At 41.3% G+C, this 24544-nt stretch overlaps 1 protein-coding gene across 1 annotated transcript in view; it reads right to left on the reverse strand.

Moving 5' to 3' along the window:
• Window positions 1-4481: 4481 nt before the first annotated feature.
• Window positions 4482-24544, reverse strand: part of LOC121857272 (TRAF3-interacting protein 1-like) — a 21979-nt gene continuing 1916 nt past the window's right edge. Inside the window, exons 3-4 of the mRNA XM_042353264.1 lie at window positions 11488-11549; window positions 4482-4990 (exon numbers count right to left, since the gene is read on the reverse strand). Of these exons, the coding sequence (XP_042209198.1) occupies window positions 4482-4990; window positions 11488-11549 (571 nt within the window). The remainder of the gene's footprint in view (window positions 4991-11487; window positions 11550-24544) is intronic.

The following is a 24544-nucleotide window of genomic DNA, read 5'->3' on the forward strand; positions in this document are numbered from 1 at the left end:
CCAAGTTAGGTATTGTACGAACCTTTTAAGGCTGAATCTGCACCCGGACTTAAAGGTTCGTAAATTAATATTTATCCACTGTAACTGAGAAGGAGAGAGAGGGAGAGAGAGAGAGAGAGTAGCTTAGTTGTTGAAGCGTCCAGGTGTAATTTTCGCACCATTTTAGCCGTCATCTCTGAGTTATATTCCCAGTTAATCACTATGATGTCCTTAGTTGTGAAAAATAACAACTTGCGGGCCTTTGAAAATTCTGATCTCATATTCTCAAAGGTTTGTAACTGATAACGAAACACTGTACTGTACCTACCTAACAGTATAACTCAAAATAACACCAACATAAAATTTCAGGATAATTTGGGTAATATTTGACGTTCACTGTAGGAGGGATTAGGATTTTAACATGGCTCCTACTAAAAATAACAGTGTGCGATAGAGGGTAAATGTTAAGTAGTCAATGGTACAGTTCAGTCTTTTTACGGTGTATATAGCGGTCGAGGCGATGACGTAGGTATCTGTTCTTAACGCCATCTATCGCCCGTGACAGAACAAAGAGAATCTTCGTCAGGGGTCACAGAGTCGGCATTCTGTATAACATTTCTTCGTCTTTTATATACGGTTCATATAAAAAGAAAAGAAAAAAAATGTCAGATTATAGTATGAATGTTTCTCTGGCTACTTTTTTTTTTTTACTTGTGGTTACCGAGTTTTGTTTTTAGGTTTTAATGGACAGTTATTTGGCGTAAAACAGCTGATGTTTGTTAATGGCTGGGAGTCTCGTGGCGTCTCTCTCTCTCTCTCTCTCTCTCTTTTATTCCTGTTATTTCTAACATATTTTTCCATTAAGTTATGTAGGCTGCTGTAACTAATAGCTACGATCTCGTTAATATAAATTTCTCCACGGGTTATGAGTGACCGTGAAGACAGACTTGATTATATAACCCGTAATATGATTTTCTGCCTCTAAAGTTAGTGTTCCTTGAAGTAGCCTCTGTGGTGGGTGGGAAGCTGCGTGACTGTGAGGTTCAGTAACTCTTAGTCCCTGGTATAAGGCTGTGGTACTATAAGGCTGTGGTACTATAAGGCTCTCTTTTTATCCCTCCCACTTTTCCCTCCTTCCCTCCCTCAATACTCCCTCCCTCCCACCTTTCCCTCCTTCCCTCCCTTAATACTGCCTCCCTCCCTCCCTTCTTCGTAGATGGGTGAGGCGGCTCCTACTTGGCCATGCAGAGCGCAGAATGAGTTTAATTAGTTATCCATTCATTGACCAGCAGCTCAGTGGCGGCGTCTGGTCTATGATGCCCAGATAAGATCGGATCAGGGAGGGAGGGGAGTGTGGATCAGGGAGGGAGGGGAGTGTGGATCAGGGAGGGAGGGGAGTGTAGATCATGCAGAGGAGTGTGGATCAGGGAGAGAGAGGGAGGGGATTAAGATACGAAAAAAGGGAGAAACAGAGGGAGATTAGCGATGGATGGTGGTCACGGGAGAGGTCAGGATTGCCCTCTTAATTCCTCGTTGTCTGTTGTTTATGTCTCATTGGTGTCCTGTTAAACACTCTCACCTTTCTTGTGTTTTATCGTATTAACGGAGATTGTGGAACGTATCGTAAGGTTTATTTTATTTTTTTTTTTTACATTTTCTATACGGTGAATCATTGTAAGGGTATCGTAAGAGCTTTTTTTGACATTGTATGATATTTTTTAACTGTGGATCGTAAATTATCGTAAGATTGTATTTCTAAGTCTAAAGCATGATTGAGGATCGTGGGGTTAAAGAAATGTCTGAACTATAAGAAACCTGAATCAATGAGCAAAATTTGATAATATAAAAGTAATCAATCAGTGAATTTGTATAAAAATGAAAACAGAAAATAAAAAAAAATAATTTCTCTCTTAAAAACAAACCCACCACACTCACGTACCCTGATCCAACCCCCGTCGCCTATTGGCTTTAATGAACGATCGTAACCCATACTTTAGCTGCCTCACATCCTGGCTATTAGTGTTGGCCTCTCACGTCAGAAAATGTGACAGCCACAGAGCAGACGAGTCACAGATAGCCACTAACAGCACTCTCTACCTCCTGTGAGCCTTCGTGATAAGCTGTCTAGATAATATGTTAATATTTTATAGTCATTTGTAACTTCCTCTTCTTCCGAGACATTTTTTATAATTTTTTACTTTAATTTTTCTTATTCTCGTCTATGACATTTATACTCCTGCACTATACATTCTGAAGACAAACAACAATTAATGGTGACTAAAAATCATTCATTATAAGTGCAAACAACACCATAACTAACCTAACCTAACCTATACATCTCGAATACAAAACATTGATGGAATAATGCTACCGCTTCTCTGGCCTTGTCTGCTCACCCTGGCTCCACCCCGCCTTCATAATTCATGGAACACGGTACAAAAATCACCATAAATCACCGTAGCCATAGTGGTTAAACTTTCATAAATCACAGGTTCATAAAAGTTAAATTAATCACAAGAGTCGGTGGGTCCACTTATTGCCAAAACACACAACACTTTAACAGTGAGCACGTCTGTGTTCCTCCTCCTCCTGGCTACCTATACACACACGTGGACTTGTAAACCACGTGGAAAAAAAGAAACTATCACTTAAGTGCAGATTACACAAAGATACAGTCAGAGAAAGCTAAGCACAAACACCACCGACAACAGTATTATTATTATTATTATTATTATTATTATTATTATTATTATTATTATTATTATTATTATTATTATTATTATTATTATTATTATTATTATTATTATTATTATTATTATTATTATTATTATTATTATTATTACAGTATTTAGTTATATTTTAATGACGAGAGGAAAGGATAACAAAAACATTACTTAACCCAACATTAAGGAGTTATTATAATTGTTTAAAGTCTAAAAAAAATATATATATACTAAACATCACTTGACTATAGATGTCAAGGGACTGATCATTGAGAGTCATATAATACACGTGTGTTAGAATCAATTAAACGAAAAAGTCGACCACAGAAGTGTTTACCAATAACCACCAAGGACTTAACTACCATCGTAACTGCCTGAAGGTGTAGTGAAGATTATTATTTGTGTTTTTTACCTCATTCCTGATCAACACTAGCACACTACATAACCTTCCATTTTAAAATAGTGACAAGTTACTTTATCACATAATATCATCACTTGGTTTGTCCCTCATGGCGAGTCTTCATCCCTGACAAATTGAGAGTTAATGTAGTGTTTACTTCTGCATATTGATAAGGAGTATTTCTTTGTATTTTAGGACTTAGGCGTTGCCCTACTGTACATTCATGGCAATTTGGAAACTGATGAATTGCTCCCCCCCCCCCTTATTTTTTCTTCACTTTAGGACGCTGGTTTAGTTGTGAATGGCTGGGCACCTCCCTCTCCTAGTAAGGACGGTGGGTAGTACGTAGTGTTTGTAGCTTATTTTGACTCAGGGGGCGGCCTAATGGACACCGAAAGTCTTTGATGTTAATAATATTACTCCTTGATACTGACAGACACTCACACGACATTTAATACAAAGCTTTAAAGATAATAATATACTGTATTTATTAAAGTTTATTGTGCGAGTTTCAAAGCTTAATTTTTATTTAGAGAAGGGGGATAATATTGCTACTGTTATGCCCGGAAGGTTGATATATACAGCAATAGTTAGTGGTATAGTATCAGTAGTATTTTCCTTATATTGGTCAGGAGGAGACTTACACCCATAAAGGTTTTAACGTTGGATCAGGAATTAGGTATAACTCCGTCGTGTCTATACAAGATCTTGGCAGTAATCTCACTTCCTGGTTTTCTGTTATGGAATTTGACCTTAGACTAGCTTATTTCACCCATTGTAACCTAACCTAACCTAACCTAACCTAACCTAAGAGCATATTGGCTTCATTGCTCATAGAGAGTTTCCTTGCGTCTTTTTTTTAGCTCAGGTACGAGATATAACTCAGTCACCACCATTTAATTCCCACCTCATAAAATAATCTTTACATCTGATCATCGAGGATTATACTTTATGCTTTGAGAATTATCATAAGTGACAGATCAATAAGTCCTAATGCTTGTGCAGGAGTATTGTCTAGTTATTGATCTTATACAGGGGAGAATATAAAGAATAAATAGAATATATCAAATATTTTGTTTTTTCTTAGTGTCGGAACCTAACGCATTATGTGGTAAATTACTTGAGTTAAAAGTAAAGACGATCTTGTCAGTATAATCGGAACAAACAGTAGCTTGAGTGGCACGCACCCATCAATGTAAATATGTTACCCTGTTAAAAAGACGAAAACAAAAAATCATGGTGAATAAAATTGTATACTCTCAGCGCATGCGTGGGTCGGGTCCGCGTAGGTAGGAATAATTGTAAGGTTTGTTGAGGCGTTGGTGTGGCCGAGGGAATATGGATGTTGGTGGGCTAGTGTCTGGGGCCCAGCAGACGTGTTAATGAGGTGTTTTGGGGGGGGGTCGTGTGTGTGGCTGTGAAGGTCGGTATAGTCTAGTGGCGTAGGTGTATGTTGGCGTCGGTTGTGTGGGTGATCCTGCTTCTGTTGGCGTCGGTTGTGTGGGTGATCCTGCTTCTCGGTAGCGTCGGTTGTGTGGGTGATCCTGCTTCTGTTGGCGTCGGTTGTGTGGGTGATCTCTTGCTTCTGTTGGCGTCGGTTGTGTGGGTGATCCTGCTTCTGTTGGCGACGTCCGGTTGTGTGGGTGATCCTGCTTCTGTTGGCGTGTCGGTTGTGTGGGTGATCCCTGCTTCTGTTGGCGTCGAGTTGTGTGGGTGATCCTGCTTCTGTTGGCGTCCGGTTGTGTGGGTGATCCTGCTTCTGTTGGCGTCGGTTGTGTGGGTGATCCTGCTTCTGTTGGCGTCGGTTGTGTGGGTGATCCTGCTTCATGGGCGTCGGTTGTGTGGGTGATCCTGCTTGTTGGCGTCGGTTGTGTGGGTGATCCTGCTTCTGTTGGCGTCGAGAGAGAGAGAGTGTATTGTACCACGTAGGAGTGAAGATGGTTGTTTGGGGGGAGGGGGGAGGGGGTGGTGGTGGAGGGTCTGTGTTCTCGCTTTCATCCCATCAACACTGTGGCTTGTTAGTGCGGTACTTAATTAGTTTTAGACTCGTATTCCAATTATTTTTCCCACCTACATGAAAGGGTAATGGTGATGAGTCTTGTTGCCAGCTGGTGATAAGGTGTTGTGTCCAGGGGGGTTAATAAGGCTGTTGAATCTGTTGTTGACTTGTAGCAACCACGAGCCTAAATGTTAACTGATGGCTGTCATAGGTTTTATGGGTAATTGACTGCTGTTAAACTCTTGTCGTTGGAGACATTGATGGCCTTGTTAGCGGTCGTAATGGGTGTTTGGGGGAAGCTGCTGCGTGGATTATAAAATATATTAGTTGTTGGTCAGGTCTTTTCTCTAGTAATAGGGTCATTTAACACGTGTTTTTATTCTTAGGTTGACTTTAATGCTTCACTTAAGTCAAAAAACAACAGGGTATAAAATAAGTCACCTAGTTTAGATAGTGTTTTGTTATGACAGGTGTGTAAGTGTGTGTGTGTGTGTAACTGACTGACTTAGTACACACAGTAATTCTAAAAGCAATAATGAATTTTAACTAATACTTGAAGGTACAGTATCTTAGAATATGGTGTTAACGCAATTTTTTTCTTCAAATTTTTATGTTGTACAAAGTAGAATTTAGAATAACATTAAATTATCTGTTATTCTCTGTTCGTATTTTCATTTACAGTTTTTCTAGGTATAGTTTTATCTGTGGCTGAGTCTTTGCGTATTTCTTATCTCACACTACAAAGGAAAATAAAATATTAACCGCTGCTGTAAATTCATGTGAAGAATAACAATTTATAAACAGTTTCTAGACTATTTAACCTGATTTAAACCTTTACGTTAACTGATGATAATTTGCATATATAATTTATAACGAATCAAAAACTACTATAAGCAATGAACCCATCCACTGAAGCATTGGTGTCTTGTAATAGTTAACGAGTTATGTCTCATACAATGTTTCAGTGTTTCATATAAAAATTAGTATTTCTCATATTTCTCATATTTCTCACATCCTCTTTTGGTTTTCTCTATATTACGTATTTTGCTGCTTCGTTAGAGAAACTTTTCTCAATCTACGTCACCATACACTACAGTGAGCAGCCATTCACTTAACTACACACTATATACGCTAATGAGCCCTGACAACATACGAGGGAGGCTACACACTCTCCTATCTCGCCCCCCCTCCCCCTCCTTCCCCCCTTCCCTGAGAAACAATATGCAGAACATTGTCTAATAATGATTTGGATTTCCCAGTGTTCTAATAAAAGTTAGGTTAGGTTCAGTTGGGTTAGGTTAGGTTCAGTTGGGTTGGGTTGGGATGGGTTAGGTTGGAATTGGACGGGTTAGGATGGAGTTGGGATGGGTTGGGACACAGGTTAGGACGGGTTAAGGATAGGTTAGGTGGGGTTTGGATGGGATTTGGCACGGGTTTGGTTGCCAGGTTGGGTTAGGTTAGGATTGGAATTGAGTTACTGAAACAGAATAAGAAAATCTAAAGTTTTACACTGAAGAGAGAGGGCGCCAGAGGCCACCACTCGTTATGACCACCATGAAGTCTTACATAACACATGGGCGTTTAATTCTACCTTAGGAGGTGCTGGTGATGTAGACAGATCACTCACTCTGACCATAGGCCTTCTTGGGGTCTATACCTCTTTTAGGCCTACTAGAAACTGATTAATGTTTAGAATTTTAGTGTAGAAATTTTCCCCGTACGAGTCTATATTCACCTATACGTGCATTATATTGTGAGGGAGTGAGAGGTACTGATACTCTCTCTCTCTCTCTCTCTCTCTCTCTCTCTCTCTCTCTCTCTCTCAGCCAATGAACCGTCATACATCAAGCCTCTACCATCACAATATTTACCAGTGCCGCCTTGATCAATATTTATCTAGAAGACATATTTACCCTCCCTGCCTTCCTCAGTCCTTATCCAGGGAGAAAAAAAGATCTATGGCAAGAACTGTATCGGGTTACTAGTGTGTATATACACCTCTACCTCCGCCTTGTGTTTTGGTTACGTTTTTTTTATTATGGAGACAAGATAACGAAGAGAGAGAGAGATCACGTCAAGGGGTCATCTTAGGGTCTGAACTTGTCTCTATCCTGCTGTGGTTAGGTTAGGTTTGGTTAGGTTAGGTTAGGTTAGGTTAGGTTAGTTTAGTTCAGTTTAGTTCAGTTTACATAATTTGGCTAAGATACCCATAGTCTAGTCTCTCCCCCCAGTCTCCCCCCTCCCTGTCTCTCCCCTCCTAGTCTCTCCCCTCCCTGCTCTCTCCCCCCTCCCTAGTCTCTCCCCCCTTCTAGTCTCCCCATCCTAGTCTCTCCCCCTCCCTGTCTCCCCCCCTCCTAGTCTCTCCCCTCCTAGTCTCTCCCCCTCCTGGTCTCTCCCCCTCCTAGTCTCTCCCCTCCTAGTCTCCTCCCCATCCTAGTCTCTCCCTCCCTGTCTCCCCCTCCTAGTCTCTCCCCCTCCTAGTCTCTCCCTCCCTGTCTCTCTCCCCTCCTGTCTCTCCCCCCTCCTAGTCTCCCCCCCTCCCTGTCTCTCCCCTCCTAGTCTCTCCCCTCCCTAGTCTCTCTCCCCTCCTAGTCTCTCCCCCTCTGTCTCTCCCCCCCTCCTAGTCTCCCCCCCCCCCTCCCCTAGTCTCTCCCCATCCTAGTCTCTCCCCCCTCCCCTGTCTCTCCCCATCCCTAGTCTCTCTCCCCCTCCTGTCTCTCCCCCCTCCTGATCTCCCTCCCTAGTCTCTCCCCTCCTAGTCTCCCCTCCTGTCTCTCCTCTCCCTAGTCTCTCCCCTCCTAGTCTCTCCCCCTCCCTGTCTCCCTCCCTCCCTTTCTCCCCTATCCTCATCCCCCCTCCCCCCCCCTCACAGTATACCACTTTACACCCTAGTATATATATAAGCTTATAATCTCCCCCCCCCTTACAGTACACACACTAACTCCCCCTCTTTACAAAACACATCCAGCAGGCAGTACCACACCTACTTAAGCCTCTCGCGTCGCCGTCATTAGCCACACGACCTCATCCACCACAGCTGTTTACGCGTCCAACGATCTCTACCACAATGGTTAAGGGAGTTAACTGGGGAGGGGGGGATGATGCTGGTTGCCTCCTTACGACCTCTGATAGTCGTTTCCTCGCCTCTAACGACCCTGATGTAAATGACGATGTAGGGGAGGATAATAGGTGTTCGGTGCGGTCTATCCTGAGGTAGTCGAGTGGTGGTGGTGTGTTTTTTCCTCCGTCGCCGCTGCCGTGTGTTTTGTGGGAGTTTTTGTGGGATTTTGTGGGAAATTGTGGGATTTTTGTGGGAGTTTTTGTTAGTTTCGTGGGAGTTTGTGGGAGTATCTGTGGGATTTTGTGGGAGTTTTGTGTTTCGTCGGGACTAATGCTATAGAGTAATGTTTTATTTTTTGAGTTGTGATTTAGGTTAGGTTAGGTTAGGTTAGGTTAGGTTATTCATATACATTTGTGATTTCTTAAAGTTCCCCAGTGTAAAGTATTCTCAAAGACTCGTCCCTATAGGAGTAACTTTTTATGAGTTATTATAATATAGTTATAATCATATCTATTATATGTTTCATTTTATCTCGTTATTGGCCGCATAGTTAAGGAGAGTTTCCCAGGGACGGCAGCAACGTCAGCCATACCTGTATAAGTCGTGTGAAAGTGTGACCAATTGTCTGGAGAGGGACCTGAAGTGGGTAGGGAGAGGGAGGGAAGGAGTGGGGAGAACGGAGAGGGAGGGAGGGAGGAAGGAGTATAGAGAAGATGGGATGAGGGAGAGAGAGGGTTAGTAGTTGGAGTAGAAGAGGAGAGGGAGGGAGGGAGAGAAAGAGAGAGGGGAGAAGTTAGATAGGAGGGGGGATAATGGGAGGGGGAGGAGGGAAGAAGTAGAAGTAGAGTTAGTATGAGTGAGGGGGAGAGAGGGAGAGGGGGGATCATTATATGTCATTACCTACGAGATGTATAAAATATTAAAAGGTGTTACACTATTATTTACTTTTTTAACTGAGGGAAATATTTGGCGTGGAGAGAACTGGAAGAGGAGTCAGGTAACAGGTTGGGGGTTGGTTGTTAAGTGTTTGGTTAGGTTAGTTTTGGTTAGGTTAGGTTAGGTTAGGTTAGGTTAGGTTAGGCTAGGTTAGGCTAAAGGCTAGGTTAGGTTAGGTTAGGTTAGGTTAGGTTAGGTTAGGTTAAGCAGGGAGTGACCAAGGTGACTACTCTAACACTAAGCCTGGACTGTATATACCTTACCACTATCTACAGATATTGAATTTTGTAGTTTAATAATTGTTTGTGTGTATCTTTATGATATCCGTTGTTCTACTCGTTATTTTCTTATTCCGAAATAATTCCAACATATTGCCAGGCCCAGTAGGTGTAGTATACAGGAGTGTACCTGTAGACACTCTCCATTGACACCACATGAGTGTTTTTTTTTTTGTTATGAGAGACACATAACAGTTGGTGTCGTAATGTGTCCACCACTTTCCCTGTGATGTATTACCACAACCCCAGGTACTTACGCTGACACTTACACAATCGCCTCCACTTACCGCCTGTCAAAGACGAGTTACTTCATGAGGAAATGTACACAGAAATGGTAATATATATCCATTATATTCAATTCTTGCTTATTTTCATATATATGCCGAGTTATGTAGTCTTGGATGAGTCATTTAGAACCAGTTTACATATTTGGGAAGTGAATTATTTCTTTCCGCGGATGAAGAGAAATGTTTAAATGACAAAAAAATGATAATTTCTAGCACTGTTTTGACTGAGTGAGAGACAGAAGGGTGTATGATTTTGGTTGTGTGGTAGGATTATGTGCCTTATGATGCAGCCTCGCTAGTGGTGTGGTTCTCCAGCAGCGGGAGGTCGTAGTACTCAACAAATTTTGGTTAACATTATATAATTGAACCATTTTTTTTCTTCAAGTTAGCAAAGTATATTTATAAAAACTTTTGTTTGGTATTAAGAAAAGAAACACCCGGTTATTATTATATGACGAAAAATGTTCTTAGTAACACCATTCGATATATTGTTTTGTCGTCAACTTAAATTGATTTTGAAAAGTGGATTTATATTTTAATACAAGAATATTAAATAATGTTTGGGATTTTTTTACTGTGCCTGTTATTATTTGGCGACACAATGGAGCCAATAATCATACCAGTGAGATAATGGGGAAAATAATTCAAAGAAGTTTAAAATGTAATAACGGGTCTGATGGATGCTCTATATGTCCGTCTGTCCATCCGTCCGTCCGTCTGGGGGAAGGGAGGGGGAAGGGAAGGGGTGTATGTTATATTTAAAGGGACAGGAGATACGGGTGACGATTTTATCCCCTTTGATGGCTCGAGTTTGAAATATGTACTGTACGAGTTAACAAGCTTATGACGTAGACAGAAGAGGAGGGAGGGAGGAAGGACACACACACACACACACACACACACACACACACACACACACACACACACATCATTCTCTCTCACGTCTCGGTATTTAGGAACCATTTACGTCTTTATGATTATACTCCTCAATCATACACACTATCTAAAGGAGAATCGAACCATGGACTGCTAGAGTACTAACTTAGCGAGGTAACCACTCCGCCACCTTATTAGTACTAACCCAAGCCCCTCCCTCCCCACCCCCCCACACCCTCTCCCTCCCCAACCCCCACACCCTTTCCTCCCTCTCCCTCCCCGACCCCCACACCCTCCTCCCCACCCCCCACCCTCTCCTCCCCACCCCCCACCTCCTCCCCACCCCCCCACCCTCTCTCTCCCCACCCCCCACACCCTCTCCTCCCCACCCCCACCCCTCTCCTCCCCCACCCCCACCCCTCTCCTCCCCCCACACCCCTCTCCCCCCACCCCCCACCCCTCTCCCTCGTTATAGTAGTACCGGGGTGTGTGTGTGTGCCATATTTAGGGGAGTACCTAGCTTGTGAATGGTGGGGTTAATTAGACTGGTAGTTCTGTAGTGTATTAGTTGTTGGCTGGTGAGGGGTCTCTCTCTCTCTCTCTCTCTCTCTCTCTCTCTCTCTCTCAAGGGGCAGGCCTCGAGAGATGTACTATTAAGGCATCATTAGTTTGCTGTCAAGGTAGAGGATAATCTGCATCACGACCTCATTATCTCCCACCTCACCTGTGTGTCTTATCCTGCTTGAGAAATTACTCATAGTACCCTCTTCCATAGTACCCTCTTCCATAGTGGCAATCTTCTTCCATCGTACCACTGTGCCTATTGTACCTCCTGTACCATATAGTACCTCTAAACATCATACCACTGTTCCCTTGTACCTCTGTTCCACCGTACCACTGTTCCTCTTGTACCTCTTATGCACCCACCGTACCACTGTTCCCTTGTACCTCTGTTCCACCGTACCACTGTTCCCTTGTACCTCTGTTCCACCGTACCACTGTTCCTATACCTGTGCCATAGTTACCAATATGAACACAATATCCTAAAAAGTGTCCCAGTGTAAAACATTGGATTCTAAACTTTATTCACCTGACGAGAATGATTATATTAGTTTCTGAGAGTACTTATGCCTTTATTATATTCAGAGGTTTGGTTAGGTTAGGTTCGGTTAAGTGAAAGGGTTATGTGTTTATAGTGAAAGATGGTGTTAGATGTAGAGAATATTGTGGATAGTGAAATGTATATGGTGATATTGCTTATAGTTCTTATAGGATAATAATGATAGTAATTATTATATAGCTGTTTATATATGAGTCTTGGGTAGGGGGTGAGGGGGGGGGGTGGGTTGTAGGCACTGAAAACCGGTTCATGAGTCCTAAGGGAATCGACTTGTACCCACTTACCCGAGTACACTGACATGTATACCTGAGTTGAGTACCCCCAGTCCCCGTCATCCGTTATGCCAGGGTCATCCATTGGTTCATCCATCACTGTCATCACTCCAGGCCAGAGCCGAGACCTTCTTATTATTTCCTGCTGGAGTACTGTCTCACCTTACTGCTTATCATTACCTTATATTACCTTATATTTAACCTAGAGAGTACAGGTAATGTGTGCGGTTACCTGTGGGCTCTAGCGATACTCACAGGTAATTGACTCGCTTACCTGTTCACCTGAGTCTAGCGTGGATATTAAGGTGTAGGAATCGAAGGTCTTGAGTTGGAAATAGTAAACATATGCTTGTGTTTGAGGGATTTGACCTCCTGGGTGTGTAGTAATAATAATAATAATAATAATAATAATAATAATAATAATAATAATAATAATAATAATAATAATAATAATAATAATTAACGGTTTATTGAAAAAGTTTGCAGCCCGATGGTTGAAAATATACATTGGACATAAATGACTTATTACATACATTGGTGGTTTAACAAAAGCCTTCATTAGAGAAAGGTGAAGGTGTGTGTGTGTGTGTGTGTGTGTGTGTGTGTAAGCATGTAGACAGACAGACAGACAAGAATGGATATACGTAATCCTTTTCTATATCTCCCTTAAATTGAACTGGGATTAAAAAGAAAAGAAAAAGCAAGACGAGACACGTACAGGTATTATCATTCTTGAGTAAGTGGCAGGTAGTGGCTCCATCTACTTGGGTATTCACAAAGCTGAAATTACATCACCAACGATAAAAAAAAATTGCATTAGATAATATTCTATACCCTTCCATGACATAGGGCCACATGTCACTTTTTTATGGGGATATTTGAGTAAGTTTGTAATATCAGGTTACGTACGTTCAGCTAGTGTATTATTTTGAAAGTTTTAAAAGTATTTAGAAAATTATATAAATGTTGTAAGATAAATAACTATAGTTGTTAAGGTTGTGGGAAAAAAAAAGTCATTACAATTCAGAATTAATGTGAAGTCCGTTATATGGAGGTATCACTGTACCACTATGTCAGTTATGTCCCTTTAACACGGAAGAACAAAATTGAAAACTATCGAGGTGGTGATTGATTGTGACCTTAAACTATGAGGCAGTATTTAGGTTTATCTTATTCAAAAATAACATAACAGAAAAATTAGTAGAAATTTGGTTTAAAGACGAAAATGACTTTGAGGAATGGAAGAATTTTAGTTCGGTTCAGTTCGGTTAGGTTAAGTTAGGTTCGGTTCGGTTAGGTTAGGTTAGGTTAGGTTAGGTTCGGTTCGGTTAGGTTAGGTTAGGTTCGGTTCGATTAGGTTAGGTTAGGTTCGGTTCGGTTAAGCTAGGATTAATGCGTTGGATAGAGTGGAGTCGTGAGTGAGGATAGGGTTGAATAGGTGTTATAATGTAGATGTTTTACCTGTACTTGGATAATGTTTACCTCTGTTTACGTCACTGGTGTTGTTGGTGTTTATGTCTGTTTTTCATTTATTTATGTTAAACTGATTCATATTGTATCCGTCGTTGTAAAGATGGTGGTTGTTGTTAGGGGGAGGCAGGTAAGCAGTACCTATCATGGCGGCACACCAACATTCACCCATTACCACCCACCCACTACATTCACCCATTACCACCCACCCACCCACACCCACCCACTACCCACACCCACCCACACCAACCAATTGACATTTACCCATCAACACCTTTATTTCCTGTGGGTGAAGGTAGACACAACTTTCATATACTCGCCCTCTAGTCTTGTGTTAACTCGTTCAGTGACCACAAATAACTACCCGTTACTGTACTTTTCCCCCTCCCATGTATTTCTTGTCCGAGTACAGTAATATAATTTTTTAGTTCACTGTAATTGAGTTGTTGACTGTATGTGTGTGTGTGTGTGTGTGTGTGTGTGTGTGTGTGTGTGTGTGTCTGCCACTTACTGTACTAGTTGACGAGTGTGTTTATTTAGGTAGAAATAAATAATACAATAGAATCCTGAGCTTTCACATTCTCTCCGTGCGCAAATTGAGGTGTTGACGAGAATCCATCGCTTGTAAGTATAGCTTTTTGCTTCTGTTCTTTTGAGTTAAGGAAATGTTTTGTGATAATATATATATATATATATATATATATATATATATATATATATATATATATATATATATATATATATATATATATATATATATATATATATATATATATATATATATATATATATATGGGAACTTTTATCTCCGTTATTAGATGAGGAAAAGTTTTAGATTATTTTTTGTTATGACTTTATTGTAGTTTGTGGTTTATTCGTGTTTTATAAATTTGAGATTAATTAATTTTTTTTTCTCGTGATTCGCAAAGTTTGTTGTGATTAGCCAAGCGACACAAGGTATATTAAGAGTGATTAATGATTGGTTATAAAGTGCTTGGCTTGTCTCGTTAAGTTCCTCCTTATTTTGTATATTGTGAGTGAATGAGTGAGTGAGTGAGTGAGTGAGTGAGTGATTATAAGAAATTTACCTTGTCTTTTATGACTTAGGTAAATCTTTGACAGTACACACACAATTTAAAAAGAGGAGTCAAGATAATAGAATTCTTTATTATCATTTATATTGAAAATTAACTCATAAATTTACCCAAACTATAAAACAAAAAATGCTACAAAAAAAAAAGACAGCATTTAATTCCATCGACTTAAACTTTTTCCGATCAACACCAGTCAACAAACTCAACAAACACTAACCTAACCTAACCAAACACTAACCTAACCTAACCAAACACTAACCTAACCAAACCTAACCTCGACTTATTTCTTCTTATTCTCTCTAGTTATAATCGTCCCATCTTCTTTAGTCAATTATATCCGAGTTGAGTATTTGAGTGAGCTATTTATTTTTGCCATTAGTACCGTCAAGACTTTAATCTACTGGGGTTAAACAGCTCTTTGAGGGGTTGGAGTGGGGCGTGGGGGGGTTGGGTCATCTCTCCCGGAACTAAAAAACTAAAACAAAATCACTTATATAAGACCATTTCCTGGCTTTGGACACGTAAAAAGACCCCATTTCATTTCACAAACCGCTGTCATTATTGTTTTGATTCGGTACCATGACAAATACAGCAACCAGTAATATCAACCTAGAGTGAAATATTATAACTGTATGGGGATCTGTAAAGTATGTTGATGAGGGAGTAAGGGGGAGTAAGGGGGATTAAGGGGGAGTATGAGGAAGGGGGGGGAGGGTGTGTAAAGACGCGGCGTACGGAACATAACTACCCTTTAAAACGACTCCATTCTACATTATCAGGACAATTTGTACATCTTGTAGGGGGGAGGGGGGGGAGGAGAACCAATTTCCTCGTGTGTTTTGGTGTGTTTAGAGCGGTGACCGTGAATTAGACATCGTAACACTGAAGTACCAGGAAGTCAACACGGATATAGAGGGTGGGTTTACATGTACACACGTCTTGATACTTAGTTACGGGAATTTAAACTCTTCCACTGGACATATACACTGGACATAAACACTGGAATAAAGAGCAATATATATATATAAACAAAAGCAATAATTTATTTTCAGATCTTTTAGCGAAGTGAAATAATGAAATAAAACCGGAAAATAACATTAAAATGGTGAGTTTGGTTGTGTTAGGAGTTGTTTATGTCGATGGTAGGATAGTTTAGGTTAGCTTATACAGTGTATATAGACCAGTGTATCTCTGAACAGGTCTTGCTTGGCTCGTACTGTTGATCGTTCCTTTTCGCCATTTACGAATCAGTCAGTCAGTCAGAGAAGTAGTCACCACCACCACCACCACCACCACCACCACCACCACCACCACTATCACCACTACCACCACCACCACCACTACTATCACCACCACTACTATCACCACCACTATCACCACCACCACTACTATCACCACCACCACCACCACCACCACCACCACTACTAATATCACCACCACCACCACCACCACCACCACCACTACTATCACCACCACCACCAATACCACCACTATCACCACCACCACCACCACCACCAATTACCACCACTATCACCACCACCACTAATTACTATCACCAGTTCAAATTACTACTATCACACCACCAATTACCACCACCACCACTTCACCACTACTATCACCACCACTACCCACCAATTTCACCTCACTACCACACCACTATCACCACCACCACTCAATTAATATCACCACCAACATCACTATCATTCACTGCACACCACTATTTCACCATCACCACCACCATCACCACCGCTATCATTGAGTCTTCAAGACAAATCTAAAGGTCCCACTATTACCTCGCTCATAACTTAGACTTTGATGCTCTCATGTTCCTGTAGATTAGATGTTATAAATTTCCAAGTGCATGCAATCACCTCCTGGGACGTTTTCCTTGTGACAGAGCACCAGTGTGGATGATTGTCTGTTTGTCACTCTGGTCTGGTGTGACACTCTGGTCTGGTGTGACACTCTGGTCTGGTGTGACACTCTGGTCTGGTGTGACACTGTTGCTTGTACTCGGGTGACGGGAGGGTTAGGATTCTTGTTTGTCGTGGTGTTTGGATGATGTTTTTGTCGCGTTTGTCGTGGTGTTTAGATGTTTTTGTCGTGTTTGTCGTGATGTTTGGATGTTTTTGTCGTGTTTGTCTTGGTGTTGGGATGTTTTTATCGTGTTTGTCGTGGTGTTTGGATGTTTTTGTCGTGTTTGGTGGAGTTCTTCAAGGTGTGGGAGTAGTAAGGCCATCTTTATCACGAAGTTACGAGGGCTTAATTTGTCGTGGTTTGGGTAAAGTTTATGTCAAATAGTGTGGAGGTATTAGGGTCAGTGTAGTGTGTCTGTCGTTGAGGTAGACGAGGGATAATAATGTGGTTAGGTTAGGTTAGGTTTGGTTAGTGTTGGGTTTGTTTTGGTTTGGTTTGGTTAGGTTAGAATAATACCCAACACTAACCAAATTATCACCTATACGAAGACCATAATTATCCCTCAGATGGTAATATAAGAACATACAGGTATTTATATGACACTAATAACCTAATAGGGGACAGGTGGCAGCACTAATGAGATCACTAATACGTTTATGTGCCGTAAGTCGTTGTTTTCAAGGTAATAAACTCACAAATCTTAGTCATTGGCTCATAAGGAAGGGGGAGACGCTTCCGTGTGAGTGTCCGTGCTTCCGTGTGAGTGTCCGGGCTTCCGTGTGAGTGTCCGTGCTTCTGTGTGACTGTCCCTGTGATATCTAGAAAGCAAATTTGTCTCTTGAGTTACGATTTTCTGACGTAGTGCTTGTTATATGGCAGTGGTGAATAGTGATTGATTAGAGGTCAATAATTTATATTTTTTTCATTTCTGGTTTTGTTTACTGATCAATCAATGTTTCCTCTTGTGGTCAAATTCTAGTGTGTCTGTAGTTTAGTTGTTTTGATATTTTAGTGCTGTTGTAATGGCCGTTGATTTGTACAGAGGTGTGTAACGTCATAATGTGGCCGTTCGTTGATTGGTACAGAGGTGAAGGACGTCATAATTATACCCTCAGCTGATTGATGCAGAGGTTATATGTATCATAATATAGCAGCTCGTTGATTGGTGCAGAGGTGATATACGTCATGATAGGGTAGCCCGTTGATTGGTGCAGAGGCTCAAGTGATGATATAAGGCGAACGGTCCAGTTATTTACCCTCGTCATTGTCATTAAGAAGAGAATTGAGAGAAGCGGCTCTGTAATTTCGCCTCTTTCTCACGGTAACATGACATTATGTGCTCGTATATATTATTTGCTTTCGTGAAATACGTCAAAGCTACACACATAACACTTTTTTCCCCCAAATAACAAACTGTGTTCTAGTTAGGCAATTTCCAGCGACCATCAACACGGGCGATACGGTAAAAATTTAGCTGTAACCGTAGTATAAATTAAGCTGTGGCCGTAGTGAAAATTTTAGCTGTGACCGTAGAGAAAAATTTAGCTGTGACCGTAGTATAAATTTAGCTGAGACTATAAAACTTGTCCATCTTGCTCACAGAGACTTCTTCAATTCTCTGAGGGTTGTGAGAGGTGGGTAAGTGCATGTACGGGTATGTAGACGGGCTTAAGGTAGGGTAGAAGAATGGATGCACCAGTGAAGGAAGGAAGGAAGGAAGGAAGGAAGGAAGGGAGGATGGGAGGGAGGGAGGGAGGGAGGAATGAAGGAAGGAAGGATAGAAGGCAGGAAGGAAGAAAAACGGAATAAAACAAAATTAGTTTCCAAGATATTTATAAATCATCTTGACTCACCCGGAAGAATCCTCACACCCACCCACCCCACCCCACCCCACCCCACCCCACCCACAGGAGTTTCTTAACCTATATATAAATATCAATTTGCCGTTATGGTCTTGTCCCCATTAATCTTTATTCAATTGGCAGCAGTGAGCAATATGGGTCGTGTCTATTATTGTTTTTTTTATGGGTGTTAGACCGTAATTTTTTCCGTCAGTTTCCAGATAGTGTAGATTGGTTTTTTTGTCAAGTGTAGTCAAGAAGATGTATAGTGAGCTATCGGAAACATTAAATTATTACCAGCGTCAAGTGTAACCGTCTATTTCCCCACCTACTCCCCGACAAGTCCATCCACTCTTTGAACACAGCGTTGATAATCCCAAGAAATCCGATAATAAATCCGAATGTGATACACGAACGTTATAAGAAGGTTTAATTGTGAGACTCTTCACTTTATACTGACAGATGATCTTGGATATAAAGATTAAGAAGGATTATTCCAGTAACTAAACCTTCACACCATCAATTCATAGCACACGTGATCATTCTTCTCCACCCTAAAAAAAACTATATTAAGTGACGGATATCGGGCGAGTGGTACACCATCACAAAAACAAGGTTACAGTGATTGTATCAGCGACCACCACCACACTCCACCACCACACTCCACCACCACACTCCACTATTAAACTCCACCACCAAACTGTCATTCTCACCAAACTAATGTTCTTGGGGAGGGGAATTTGTACTGGCCAGTCTACACCACAACACAATACTCTATTATTTACCCACAATAAGTCTTGGTTAATTCGTCGTAACTCGTGTGATATATGAGAGTGGTGACCCGTGTCATTTGTGGCCATGGAGCTGAGATTATTACCACCATGAGCCAGCCCACCTGTGTGACGGAACACCTTAATGAACCTGTGAGAAATCTGGATGTACAGGTGTCCATGTAGTGACCAGGCTATTGATCCCCCCACCTAATTAAGATAACTTTTTCTAATTAAGATAACTTTTTTTTTTACTGTGTAGTAACAGAATTCTATTTTATTGTACCTTTTTTTTCATTCAAGGCAAAAGCTTTCGGGAAAATATCAGTCTCCATGGATATGATTTGGACCGAGAGTGAGAGAGTGTGTTGAGAGATTGTATCACTGTGACCACCCCGTTATAATGTGTTTCAGGGGGTCTTAATTTCTCACATAATAATATTTACTCCTTAGATCCTCGTCTAGTGGTTTGGTTTCAGTGCAATTTCAACGCCTTATCTCTCCCCCTCCCCCATCCCCCCCATCCTCCTCCCCCATCCCCCTTCCCCCCTCCCCCTCCTGCCTGTCTTAGCGACCTCCTTCCCAGTTAGAGGTAAAATTAACTTAGCAAATCTGTGAGTGAATCTGAGACTTGGATTATCACATTACAGTGGTGTTTACGGGCGTGGTGGAGGCCGAGTGTGAGGTTGATATTGTGGATTCAGTTCGATAAGTTTTTTTGTGTAGTTCTCAGTTATATACAGACCAAGAATCACTGTGTACAGGATATACATTAGTTTGTTATCAGTATACTTATCTTACACTTGTTTCTGAATTGGTTAGATTAATTTTAAAGTTATGTTTCTCTTCGCAATGTATATAGATCACAGAATCGATATAATTAGATAACTAGGATGCTGTGGTCGAGTGGATGCAGCTCTCACTGACTGTACTAAGGGGTCATTGGTTTACGTCTGAGGCACCCCCTAGTACATCCCAGCTGTGAATGGGTTCCTGTCTGCAGTCAAGAAAATGAAATCGATCAGGTGTAATGGGATCCACGTTCAGTTTATCAGACATTCGTAACATTGATATTAATATATACAGTTACATGATCTCCAGCGACTTGTTTAAATCATTCTGCTTCATAAACATTCATACGTAATACTGAGAGAGATATAGACGATGTTATCCTGGTTTTATTTATTGATGTAAGTGACGTCAGCCCCTAATTGACTCGTTAACTCGTGTGTAGCTTCCGTTTAAGGGTCATATTTACTTTATGGAGTTAGTCGAAGGTAAAAATACAGGTAATTGGTTTCTTCTGATAGGTCTCTCTCTCTCTCTCTCTCTCTCTCTCTCTCTCTCTCTCTCTCTCTCTCTCTCTCTCTCTCTCGTCACGGGTGAATACGTCCGTTAAAACCACACGATTGCAGAAGAACACCAGAACATCGCGACCACCCAAGCAAGTGGTCGTGCCGTGTAGGTGGTCGTACAAAGTCGTATTAACTCGCCGTCATATTAGGTCAATGGTCGTACCAGCTTGCCTTCTCACTTAACCTTAGAGTCGTTCGTTAGGTGGTAGTACTAGTCTAGTCTTCATCTTATTCAGCGGGTCGTACTAATTTGGGGATTATACTAGGCAAGGAATGAAGTCCAAATCTGCATCAGTGTTAATTCATCGTACTCAGAGGGTTAACATCGTCCTGAAGTGGATAAAATTGGCATCGTTATGAATACAAGTAAGTAAGATACGTTTATTCGTCTTAAGAATCGATTAAAACAGATTAAAGTCAGTTTGAAGATGTGATGACAGTCGGCAGAGGAGAAGCTTACCTCAATGTGGGGTCAGAATATAAACAATGACGATCAATTTCACGTTGGTGGACTCAGGTCAATGAATTCTTTGGCCATTACTCAAGATACCGTTTCTGAGGGAGGTCTGATGGTGGTGGTGGTGGGGGTGGGGGATGGTGGAGATGGTGGTGATGGTGAGGAATGATGGTGAAAATGGTAGTGAAAATATTGGTGGTAGGGGATCACTTAAAGACATCTTAGAGGGCATATGAAAGTGAATTGAAGATACGTACATTGTGTGGCGTCAGTTGATGGTAATGGCGTCAATTGAAGGTAATGGCGTCAGTTGAAGGTAATGGCGTCAGTTGAAGGTAATGGCGTCAGTTGAAGGTAATGGCGTCAGTTGAAGGTAATGAAGGTAATTTATAAACAAAACGTGGACTGGAGAAGACCATTCCACCTGTCTAACTCCCGTGATGATGAACCAGCCGGGGGAAGTAATAGGCACGAACCAACACAAATTAAAACGCCGCTACGACCCCTCCTAAAATGTTGGGAAATTCTCTTGCTTAAAAACATAAAACAAAAACAAAATAAAAAAACACCACCCAAAAAACAACAACAACAACAACAACAACACCACCAACAACAACAACAATAACCCGAAATCTACAAACACAGACAAAAAATAAAAACCATTAAACCTATGGAGGGCCCTGGGTACAGTGTTTGTCATGCTTCTCTTGTTAATTCTTCCTCGTTAAACCAAAAGACACAAAATTACGTCCAAAATAATATACTTAAATCACACGTCCAGATATTACTTGAACTGGATACCAATTGTCTTCCCACTTCTCCCTCCACCCCCTCGCCCTCCCCCTCTCTCCCTCCCCCCTCGCCCCCTCCCCCTCCTCCCTCCCCCTCACAGTAACACTCCACCTTACGTAAGTCGAGGCAACAGGTGAGGCTACAGGTGCTGGTCCTTCCTCAATACCATATTTGCATAGTGTCGTTGGTGACTTGTCAAACGGGCTACCAAGGTCCCTATAGGCTTATTCACCTAACCTAACCTAATCACACGTCAATCGGGACTCACTTTAATTGGTTCCCGTCTTAATGGAGATCAGTGTCAATGGGTCGTGGTTCTATTTTTTTTAAGGTTAGGTTAGGTTAGTGTTAGTGATTAAGACCATTATTAATTTTAAACTTTTTCCACGAGTGCTAACAATTATAGTCTGTAATTGCGTTAACATGAACAACATTTAATCCAATAACACACACACACACACACACACACACACACACACACACACACACACAACACACACACACACACACACACACACACACACACACACACACACACACACACACACACACACACACACACATGGATTTAAAGATTTCTGTGTGGTTTTCCTCATAAACTAGTAATTATTTCCTCCTATCGCCTTAAATCAGTATGGGAAATTTCTCCTCGAGGTTTGGGATGAATTCTGCGAGGCTTATCTCTGAGATCGACATTTATTTCCAGAGATAAATGTAAATCCGGTGAGAAATGGGAGAGAGGAGACACACACACACACACACACACACACACACACACACACACACACACACACACACACACACACACACACACACACACACACACACAACAGGTGGGTTGATTAATCTATATTACCGTCAGTATCTCGTTGTACCTTAAGATAAACAAGAGTTGGCAGACGACCAAGTTACACGACCCTGAGAGAGAGAGAGAGAGAGAGACCACGTAACAAGTTAATCAAGGTCCTCAGGTATAGCCAGGTGTGAGGTGGTTACATAACTGGGTCTTAGTCATTAATTAGATTCAAGGTAGTCGAAGTCTGTTTGACCAGGTAACTAAGATCTTCAGGTTACGACTTGGGGCAGGGCAGTCAAGGGCCTTCACAAACAGTCTTAAGTGTCTGCCTTTCGGGGTAAAACGGAGCATTTGGGTACAGCATGGGGCAAGGTCTTTGGGTAGAACTAGGTACTAGGTACTCACGTGTTTTGGGGTATAACCAAGTACAAGGTGACTCAGGTTTTGGATTGTAACATACAGGACGACAAGGATAAGTACAAGGACAAGTACAAGGACAAGTAAACAAGTACAAGGACAAGTACAAGGACAAGTAAGGACAAGTACAAGGATAAGTACAAGGACAAGTACAAGGACAAGTACAAAGAAAGGACAAGTACAAGGATAAGTACACAAGTACAAGGATAAGTACAAGGATAAGTACAAGGACAAGTACAAGGACAAGTACAAGGACAAGTACAAGGACAAGTACAAGGACAAGTACAAGGACAAGATAAAGAAAGGACAAGAAGATAAGTACAGGATAAGTACAAGGACAAGTACAAGGACAGACAAGTAGGACAAGTAAAGGACGCAAGGATAAGTACAGGATAAGTACAAGGACAAGTACAAGGACAAGTACAAGGATAAGTACAAGACAAGGACAAGTACAAGGACAAGATAAGGACAAGTACAAGGACAAGTACAAGAAAAAGGATAAGTACAAGGACAAGTACAAGGACAAGGACAAGTACAAGGACAAGAAAGACGTACAAGGATAAGTACAGACAAGTACAAGGACAAGGACAAGTACAAGGACAAGTACAAGGACAAGTACAAGGACAAGTACAAGGATAAGTACAAGGACAAGTACAAGGACAAGTAAGGACAAGTACAGACAAGTACAAGGACAAGTACAAGGACAAGTACAACAAGGACAAGGACAAGTAAACAAGCAAGGATAAGTACAAGGACAAGTACAAGGAAAGGACAAGTACAAGGACAAGTACAAGGACAAGTCACAAGGACAAGGACAGACAAGACAAGGACAAGTACAAGGATAAGTCGACAAGTACAAGGAAAGACAGAAGTAGGACAAGGACAAGGATAAGTACAAGGATGAGACAAGGACAAGTACAAGGACAGGACAAGTACAAGGATAAGTACAAGGATAAGTACAAGGACAAGTACAAGGACAAGGACAAGGACAAGTACAAGGACAAGTACAAGGATAAGTACAAGGACAAGTACAAGGACAAGTACAAGGACAAGTACAAGGACAAGGACAAGGACAAGTACAAGGATAAGTACAAGGACAAGTACAGACAAGTACAAGGACAAGTACAAGGACAAGTAAAAAAGTACAAGGATAAGTACAAGGACAAGTACAAGGACAAGTACAAGGATAAGTACAAGGACAAGTACAAGGACACGTACAAGACAGCTTAGGTTTTTGTTTTGATTCCAGCTAATCAACATAAACTTTGACATCTAATTAAATCATGGAAAAAAAAGTGTTTAGTTTAACATATAAAGTATCCAAATGTGATTTTATATGACACGATAAACTACACAAACTGTTTTTCAATTATTTTTTCTCCCAATTTTGAGTATCTAATTGAACACATCTTAGGGAAGCTCGGTAATTCATGTGTGTGTGTGTGTGTGTGTGTGTGTGTGTGTGTGTGTGTGTGTGTGTTACGACTCAATACACTGATAGTTTGGCTGTAAAACTAGAAATATATAATAGAAGCTCGTAAAAAAAAACCCGGAATTACGTCAAACGGGGGAAAAATGTGAAAGGCGGTGGTAGTAATGGAATATACCCGGAAGAAGAGAGAGTAAGTGGTTCGGAAGTGATAAAAAAGAGAGAGAGAGAGAGAGAGAGAGAGAGTATCTAGTGAGGTAGGATCGCCCACAAGC

Source organism: Homarus americanus, unplaced genomic scaffold (assembly GCF_018991925.1).
Source record: "Homarus americanus isolate GMGI-L3 unplaced genomic scaffold, GMGI_Hamer_2.0 scaffold20465, whole genome shotgun sequence".
Classification (NCBI taxonomy): Eukaryota; Metazoa; Arthropoda; class Malacostraca; order Decapoda; family Nephropidae; genus Homarus; species Homarus americanus.